Raw genomic sequence first — 9707 nt, 5'->3', positions numbered from 1 at the left:
TAAGTCAACTACTCTAAAGATGTATACACACATGATTAACAATTCTACATCTTAATTTATGGGATTCTCTACAAAATTAAGGAAACAACCAAGAGGAAACCGACAATCAAGAGAAACATCTTAATAAAAAACTTTGTACCATCTACATGGATTGAATGATGAAATCCATGAGCATAACCCCCATGAAGTGAACTAGAGAAGAGGTATGGAACTCCCGTCGTTGCACCGTATACAGTAGCGTCATGAAATCCTTGCACATGAAGATTAAAAAAAGATGGAATAGCTCCAAATAGAGTAGATAATGTCAAGTTTCCAAACCTTGCACTGGCCATAGGCATAAATCCCCCCATTTGATCCAACTCATCAGGTCGGAAATAGTTCATATCTAGTGTTGGAGCTGTTTGTGGTCTTGGCCCAAATACTGGACGGTTAGGAATGTTCATCCTTGGACGTATGTGAGACCTTGGGTCAGAGATTGTCTTGCCTCGACCATATATAGGAACTAACTTCTGGTCTTCAATGAGAGCCTTACAAACTGGACATTCGTGGGAATGTGAATGAACTTGCAACCATTCACAAAGACAAGGCCAACAATAAAGGTGGCCGCAAAGAGTCACAATAGGATCTTGAGCTATTTCAAAGCAGATATTGCATTCAAAATCACCATGCTCACAACTCATATTATCTGAAGGCACAGAATCCAACGATGCGCCTGTCTCGTGATCCATATGCACAATCCTTGAATAAAGAAACCTGTCAGCAAATCAGAAGGGCAGTTGCATTATGAGGAACAGGATGCTCGAATTTAATTGTCCAGCTACCCAAGATGCAATTAAAAAATGAGAAAGAGTGGTTAAGAGGAGGGGTAAAGGAGATGAAATACAAAGTTGTGAACAAAACAGTGTATAAATATCATAACCTGTCGCATCAGGAAACAGAAACAGTTATCAGCCTTCAGAAAAAGTGAACAAAAATCTATACATTGACAATAGCACGTAATTCTCCTTTACTAAGAACTTCAAATTATAGGTAGATAGTTATCATGGATAAGTCCCGAACCTCTAATAATGTACAAAAACCATAACCTCCTCGTCTACTATCTTCTCCACCAATTTCATGTTTCACTCTGATTGTAATGTGAAACTAGAAAAGGAACTGATAGGTATGAATCTTCAAAAGATGTGATGCAGTCAACAATCCACATAGACCAGAATTTTTTTTTGCCTAGAGGGTTCCTGAGTATCAGAGTTCTTTTTGTTCTGCATATAATGGAGTCATGGAGTTGATGTTAGTTGTTTGTTTATTTTTGGTATAAATTACTGTAGTTCTTTCTTTAGTATCTATAGCTTTTTGGTTATATTACTTCTAAGATTCTCTTTAAAATTGCCATCTTTGGTCATAGAGAAAATGCATATGCATGTTTATTTGAAAATTTTGAAATAGTGAATTGGTTATTTGTGATCTTTTGATTGTTCAAGAATCAAAAGAGTGAAACACTCAAAATCTTATTGAGTCCTATGACACTCGGGGACTACAATGCAAGGTTTAGTAGTGCACAAATTAGTAATAATAGGAATTAGTAGTGAAGAGATTAGTAAAGACTGAATTAGAAATAAATTTTGGAAGTCTTTTAATAGAAAGTGCAACATTATCAGCTGGAAAATCTCCAAGCATGCTTTGATCATTCTGAAAGGTAAAACTCTCTTGCTCAGCTTCTCTGATAATCTGCCCATTATTCTCGACGGTTCCAAGCAGAGTCCACAGAATTAATTGTTGCAAGCCAAAGCAACACTACCAACAGTTTGTTTAATTTGTCTTAAGAATCAAAACTCATGTCCTTTGCAAATACTTACACTGCTCGTAAATAGCGAGAACAAGATTTATATGAACTCATTTCAAAAGGAAAAAGGTAACCTAAGGATTTTCCTTTCCACATCTAAGCAGAAGAGCTTTCCAGACTTCATGGAGAAGGAGATTTCACTTTTCTCTCACTAAGTGATTGTCCTATACAAGAAAATGGATAAACTCTTGACGATCATCTAGGGTAACTAACTACTGTGAACTCATACAGCCATTATGGATATATGTGTCTGATTATTTTTTTTCCCCGATGGGAAGTCATGTATCTGATTCTTAGTTCTAGCTCATCAAAATTCCGAAAAACTCAATCAATCAGCCAACTATCCCTCAATTCCAAACTAGTTAGGTTCAACAAATACAAATCCACACAGATGTTTAGAAGGTAGATGTTCTTCCTCATCTTTTGTAAAGTTCAACTGCTAAGACAGTACTTTTTTTTGTGCAACACGAAAGCTGTTCATGATTTCGACATCAAGATGGAGCTTATAGACTTTCTGCATAGTTGAAGAGAAGATTTTTTTATTCTTTTTTGCAACTTCCTAGCTCCCTCGTAGTGCTATTATAAAAGGGCAGCCGGTGCTCAAAGCATCCTGTATTAACAGGATCCAGGGAAGGTCCTCACCCCAAAGGGTACACAAAGAATCACTCTTACTGCATTAACAGGATCCAGGGAAAGTCCATTCGAGCCAATTCATTTCAATACAAGAAGGAAACAATAGCACTAAAACTAATCATGTTCGCAAACCAAGAGATAGTCAACTCCCTCAATAAACACAACATATTCTCTTTTTGGAAAGACCCATAATAACAGAAACATCATGGATTGTCTGAATCAATGAGAACAAATTCTAGTAAACTTCAGATTAAAGACACAAAAATCAAGCTAATTAAAGACCAAATTCCAACCATATACTTGCTTTGTTCATCCCCCCCCCCCCCCCCTAAAAACAATTTTTTTCTTCTTCACAAGTTTTATTAGGACAAAATATAACCCAACAGAAGCATAAAGATTGAAACTTTTATACATAATACAGCTAGTAATCAACTCAAAATTGAAAAGAGACAAAGAACCCAAACAGATCCAACTACAGATCACATAATAACAACTACTCTCCAATCTAGAAATCACCCACATCAATAAAACCCATTTCTTTCCAATACAGATCTCATATAACAAAAAGATTGAGAACCCACCTGAAATTAAGGATGAAAATCTTGAGTGATCTGAAAGAGAAAAAGGTGAGCTGAGAAAGAAAAGATGAACAGCTAACAAAAAAACACAAAAGGGACTCTGTAGTGTCGGTTGGTGGATTGAGAGCCTCCCCTAGTCCTTCCCCTTGATGTCAAAATCTCCTAACTTCTATTTTTTTTTCCACCAACTCCACAAAAATGAATGACAATTTTAACTACCACATTCGAGCCCCAACCAGGACTCAAACTGAACACCTTGATTAAGAATGAAGCAGTGTCATCATTGTACCATAAGATATGTAACCCGTTAATATCTCAGATTCATATAATCACTTAATTTTGAATTATTGATTAGAAAATCACTTAATTTTGAGCTGTTGACTTACAACTCACTCAACTTTGTTTCATAATTCAAAATTCAATTAACTATTGATATTTCACTTAGAAAATCACACAATTATTGATATTTCGCTTAGAACCTCACTCAATTAATTTAAATATTTTTTTCATAAAAATTTAGTGAAATTTAATTTTTATGTTAAACTATTTTTTTAAAGAAATAATAAGATATTTATTTTAATTATTTTGTTAATCCAAATTATTTAATTATAATTTTTTTGAAAATCGTACCATAGCAATTGACCCCAGAAAAATATTTTCCGTTTTAGCAATTATATAACTGGAATTAAATATGTTAAAAAATGATCCAAAAAAGAAGAAGTTGGAATTGATAAGAAGTAATAAAAAATACGCAGCACAGTACCACTTTTTTTATTAAAAAAAATAGGTAAAAAGAAAAATTATACTTCAACAAAATTCAATAAAATAATTAAAATAGGCATCTTATTAATTTTTTAAAAAATAGTTTTAAAAAAAATTTGTATTTTACAAAATTCAATAAAAAAAATAATTTAAATTGGTTGGGTGACTTTTTAAGTAAAATATCAATAGTTACGTGACTATTTAAGTAAACTATTAATAGTTAAGTGACTTTTGAGTTATTAAACAAAGTTGAGTGACTTTCGAAGTAAACAGCTCAAAATTGAGTGACTTTCTAAGTGAACTATTAAAAGTTGGATGACCATATGAGATATTAATTCGATATGTTGCTAATATTTTGCTTTAATGCTATATTGCTCTATATAAATCTTTTTATCTTATATTATTTTCTATATATTATTTTATTCTTAATTTAATAACATGTTATCGATACGAAACTTAAATAATTTAAGCCTTCCACAGGAGTAACATTTGCTATATATTGTGGCTCTGTCAAGTGAGAAGAAAAGGTTTGTATCATCACTGCATCAAAAATTTCTTCTGAATATTTTCTAACGTATTAAAAAAATAATATTAAATGTCAGTGGCGAAGGTAATTAGTATACGTATGGCACAGAAACAAATATTAATTATTAGTGCTTATTTTATTGCTTTCATTCTTTTTTCTTTTTTTTTTTAAATATTTGGATTCAAAGAGAGTCATCAGATAGTATTGCTTTCATTCCTTTTTTTTGTTAATTGATTTTTTTTCTATGTTTATTGATATGTTTTTTCTTTGTAAATTAATAATTTTGGCTCTTAAAGTGTTCACGTCGTCTGATATTCACTAAAAGTCATCATAATAATTTGGGAATAAGTCGGTGAATTCAAGTCCTATCATATTAATACAATATAATAACAAAATCTTTAATTTAAATCCCATCAAATTATGGTCTAAACATTTTTTTTTTATGTGTAAGATATTATATTTAAATTTCAAGTCAATAAATTTATTATAATTATGACTGAGGTAAAATAACAGACTTTGGATGAAAAGTCATGAAATCTACCCTATTCTGTAATAGTGCATACTACACTAAAATCTCATTAAATTAAAACTTGGTTAATTAATAATCTCTCTAAGGTAATAATTTTTTCATGTTTCGACTTGGGTCAATGAAAAAAATTACTCATTTCGATAAGATAATAAGATAATATATTTTCAGAAGACCCCTATATAAATATATTGTTCCATTAATATTATAAATTAATAATTCTTTAAAAGTACAGATATATCTAAAAGATTTAGTGAAATATGATTTTATTATGTTTTATTTTTTGTTAAAATTTAAATCTAGTTGAAGCTCATTTCTAACTTTTCTTATTACATTCAAAAGTTTCGATGTTGTCTTTTCTAATTGCACCATAAAATTGTGAAGAGTTCTAGATGTGATAAGTGTTTTCTTACGCGTAATTGTTTTCAAAGGTATTGTATCATCTTCAACTTTATCATCAACATTATTTTTCCAATGATATCCACAATTTGTTCTAAGCTCTGGAACTCTGAACATGTATCATTTTCACCCATCTAATAGGTTATTAACGTCCATTTTATTGCGGTAACCGAGATCAGGAATCATGACCTCAAGTTCATGAATGACGCTTTCACAAGTGGGTTCTTTCAAATTCTTTGAGATTTCATCTCTAAACAATTTTTTCGATGTCGAAACACTCTTTAAATTCGACTATATAATACCTCTACAAAATAATAATATTTTATGGTCCTGCCTATATTAATTTAGAGAGATTTTACCGTATGTCGAAAAAGATATAAGTGGTTAAATGTATAAATATGAGTATGGAAAGACAAAATAGTAAATTAATACTAATAATTACTATTATTGGGGTAAAATTGTATAACGTTATTCATTCTTCAAATAGTCTTTCAAAATGTGAAGCTAATTTTTATCATCAAAATTGTATGAAAAGTTATTAGACACATAATTATCATACAACCTAATTTGATAAGTTTTATAAATACTCCATCAAAATAAAGGAATAATGGTACTAGTGGCTTCTTTTGCGAGCATATAAGAAAACTGATACCTCTCGATTTTAGACAAAGAAAAATATTATCACAATTTAAACGGAAAAGGGCCTAAAATACCCTTAAACTATTAGAAATGGTACAAAATTACCCTACATCCACCTATTGGCTCCCAAATACCCCTATCATATACCTATTGGCTCCCAAATACCCCTGTCATCCATCTTTGGGTCGAATATTGACCACTTTTATAATGGATTATCATTTAAATATTTTTTTGAAATACGTGGCGACCAAATATTGGATATGTACAATTTAATTACTTAAATTAATTTACAAACTCACTCATTATTAATTATACACGACCCAAATTAATTAATTACACGCGTCTCAAATTATATTTATTCACCGATTAAAACAAATACACCCTTCATTCCCAACATTTCACTTCATCTATCAACCTTCTTCCCCAAAATATTCCCCTACAATCTCGAAAAACAATACTTAAATACACATATGTATCACCATAAGAAATTACCAAAACACTCATATTTTTTTATGGTGATACATGAGTGTATTTAGGTAGTGTTTTTTGAGATTGTAAGCGAATATATTGGGGAAGTAAGGTTGAAAGAGGAAGTGAAATGTTGGGAATAAAGGGTGTATTTGTTTTAATCGGTGAATAAATATAATTTGAGACGCGTGTAATTAATTAATTTGGGTCGTGTATAATTAATAATGAGTGAGTCAGGTATAATTCACTTGAGTCAAGTGTAGACAATTTGGATCGAGTATAATGGATGAGTTTGTAAATTAATTTAAGTAATTAAATTGTAGTCAATAAATGGTCGCCAGGTATTTAAAAAAATTGTTTAAATGATAATCCGATACAAAAGTGGTCAATATTAGACCCGAAGGTTGATGAAAGGGTATTTGGGAGCCAATAGGTGGATGTCAGGGGTATTTGAGAGTCAATAGGTGGATGTTAGGGGTATTTGGGAGCCAATAGGTGGATGTAGGGCAGTTTTGTACCATTTCCAATAGTTTAAGGGTATTTTAGGCCCTTTTCCGCTATTTAAATAGGCATATAAGTTTTGATGATCATTTATTAAATCAAAATATTAAAATGCAATCTTGCAATTTATTTATTTTTTTAAAAACCTTCTCAATAATATCTGACTTTTAATTGGGTTCACGTGAACATATTAAAAAGGAAAAAGGGTCAAAAATACCCCTCAACTTTGTTTTATTGGTTGGCTATGCCCTTACCGTTAAAGTGAAGTTAGTTTTGCCCCTACCATTAATAATTTCACCATATATACCCCTCATTTGACGGAAAACCCCAAATCAACTCAAATTGTTCAATTTTGATTAAAATGACCCGATTTTCTCTTTTCATCCAAACCCGACCCACTAAACCTAATGAATTAAGGAAATACCAAATTAAAACCCAATCCCATCTCTCTAATATTATTCATCTCCTTCATTTTCTTCATATCTAATCCAAACCCGATTTTCTATTTTTGTTTCTTTATCTGTAAATAAACCCATGCCCCGACTCCTCTGAATACATTTAACTCATTTCTCTTTCCCATTCTCAAAAGAACACTTTAAAGAAACCATTTCTTAGCTTCCAACCTCAATACTACTGCTTCTTCTTCTTCTTTCAGTTCCTCTTTTTTTTTCATTTTATTATTTTTATTAGAATTTGGGATTGATTTGATTCTTGATTTCTTCAATCAAACATCTCAGAAATCAGTAGCTCAAATCAATTTCCATGGAAGCTATGCAATTACTTTACTCACTTGTTTTATCTTCGCCCTATTTTATCAGTACATGAAAGATCGTCGTCAACGATTCAGGATTATCTCTGCCAATTTCAAGAGGAATTACCCTCCGCCGTCGGAAAATTGTATCAAATGATATTTCAATAAGTGACCATATTTTCGAAAGTATTGGAAAACAAAGGGAAATCGGGAAAAATATGTGGGAATCCGTCTTGGTTTCACACACTGCTTCTATCAAGTTCAAGTTCAAATTTCAAATTCCAAAACCCTGTATAACAATAAGGCCATGGATGAAGAAGCAGTGGCGGATCCAGAATTTAGAGTTTATGGGTGCCAAATAGACTTATCGATTAAATTAATTTTATATTTGATTAAACTTATTTGTCTTTTCGATATATATCATAAATCAATCAATAAAATATAAATAATAAGATATTACACTTTTATTGAATATTTAATCAAATAAAAGAAAAGTCAAAGGAGTAATAATGTAATTAATTTAATTTAAGTCAATAACAATTATAAAAAATAAAAAGAAAAATTGTGCCAGCTGTTTTTCCTTAAAAAAACGTGCTTGGAGCCTTTTTTTTTCTTAAAAAATGCATGCAGCAAATTTCTCAAAAAAATAGGTACAAATATGATTCGAACCCGCAACATCAGCCTTGTAAAGTTGCCCTCCAACTGTGGCACCACAAGCCAATTTTGTTCTCTGGGTGGCACGCTTTATATTTATATAAAATATTATATATATATATATATATACCTATGTATATATAGAGTTTCCGTCGAAGTTCGGGGGTGGCGTGGCACCCCCACACCTCTTCATAGATCCGCCACTGTGAAGAAGTGCAGCTCAATTCGATGTGCCGAAAATGCCAATCGATGGTCCCTTAATGGCATGAATGCCCTTGTCACTGGTGGGCGGTGGCACTAGAGGCATTGGATCCGTAATGCTCCCCTTCTTTACACTTTTCTGATCGTCGGCGGTAAGTGAAACTCGATGAGATCGCCGTTGATAATCCATGTGCATGTGCTTGATATATGATATTAGTTAATGGATTTAGTTGTTGTATTTATGAATACTGATTCAGTGATAGTGAAAATGTTTTCCTTTTTTGCATAAAAAAAAGGGGTTTGAAATCTTGTTTTTCAAAAGAACACTAAGCTTGTAAAATTAGATTGAAACAATCTTTGATCTCGTGAATTTACTTCGTTATTTTGGGAGGGGAAATCGGGAAAGTGGTGCTAAGGAGGAGAAGACATGAACTAGGGATTTAATTGGTATGAATTTCTTTAGTATAGCGGGTCGGGTTTGGGTTAAAATAGACAATTGGGTAATTTCAATTGAAATCGGATGAATTTGAGTTGATTTGGGGCTTTCCGTCAAATGAGGGATATATATGGTGAAATTAGTAACGGTAGGGGCAAAACTAACTTTACTTTAACGGTAAGGGCATAGTCAACCAATAAAATAAAGTTGAGGGATATTTTTTACCCTTTTCCCTATTAAAAATGCAAGTGGACATACCACCATAAAAACGCAGAGTATTTTCGAATGGACCCCTCTCAAAGCTTTGATATAATCAAACAATAAAGGACCTAAATGGTGAATAAAGATATTTTTGTTCTTATTTCTCAAAAAAAAAAAAACCCTTCTATGATAAGTATAATACATAAATGTGTTTAACTTGGCCTCAGTTTACATTTATGTCTCGTCAACTTTGGATGTAGATAAATAAACACTTAAACTTGTATAAACTTGAATAAGTAAACACATGAATCTTACGTGACATAATGCATATAGAACACCATGAAGGACTCTAATTGTCATGTAGAATGACACGTAGAACACATTTATCTATTTGTTCAACTTTATACGAGTGTAAATGTTTACTTTACACACGAAAATTGGAAGGTCATATATTTGAACTAAAGTCAAATTAAAAGACATTTAGGTATTACGCCTCTATGATAAGACAACAAAAAGCAAAAGTATTCGGTATGAGAAAAATTGTCAAATAAAACGTCCAAATCAATTTTGGTGAAATAAGTAGCTGTAGCAG

General features: G+C 31.7%; 1 protein-coding gene across 2 annotated transcripts; it reads right to left on the bottom strand.

The window, feature by feature from the left end:
* LOC102590885 (E3 ubiquitin-protein ligase RNF5-like) lies at positions 1–3251 on the bottom strand. Of its 2 annotated transcripts, XM_006349548.2 has the most exons (3): positions 3055–3251; positions 1060–1259; positions 1–753 (listed from the first exon to the last, which is right to left on the bottom strand). In XM_006349548.2, the coding sequence occupies exon 3, from the start codon at positions 726–728 to the stop codon at positions 69–71; it is 660 nt and encodes a 219-aa protein (XP_006349610.1). In that variant the 5' UTR covers positions 729–753; positions 1060–1259; positions 3055–3251; the 3' UTR covers positions 1–68. The 2 variants fall into 2 exon arrangements, with proteins under 2 accessions (XP_006349610.1, XP_006349609.1); XM_006349547.2 differs by lacking the exon at positions 1060–1259 and having other exon boundaries at positions 3055–3250.
* Positions 3252–9707: the final 6456 nt, after the last annotated feature.

This window comes from Solanum tuberosum, unplaced genomic scaffold (genome assembly GCF_000226075.1).
Source record: "Solanum tuberosum cultivar DM 1-3 516 R44 unplaced genomic scaffold, SolTub_3.0 scf00112, whole genome shotgun sequence".
In the NCBI taxonomy this organism is placed as follows: Eukaryota; Viridiplantae; Streptophyta; class Magnoliopsida; order Solanales; family Solanaceae; genus Solanum; species Solanum tuberosum.
Note: the sequence above shows the minus strand (reverse complement) of the source record. Positions and strands in the feature narration are given on the sequence as shown.

What these genes read in the sequence shown, in the direction of transcription:
- LOC102590885 (XM_006349548.2), bottom strand. Translation starts at nt 728, where the DNA reads ATGGATCACGAGACAGGCGCATCGTTGGATTCTGTGCCTTCAGATAAT.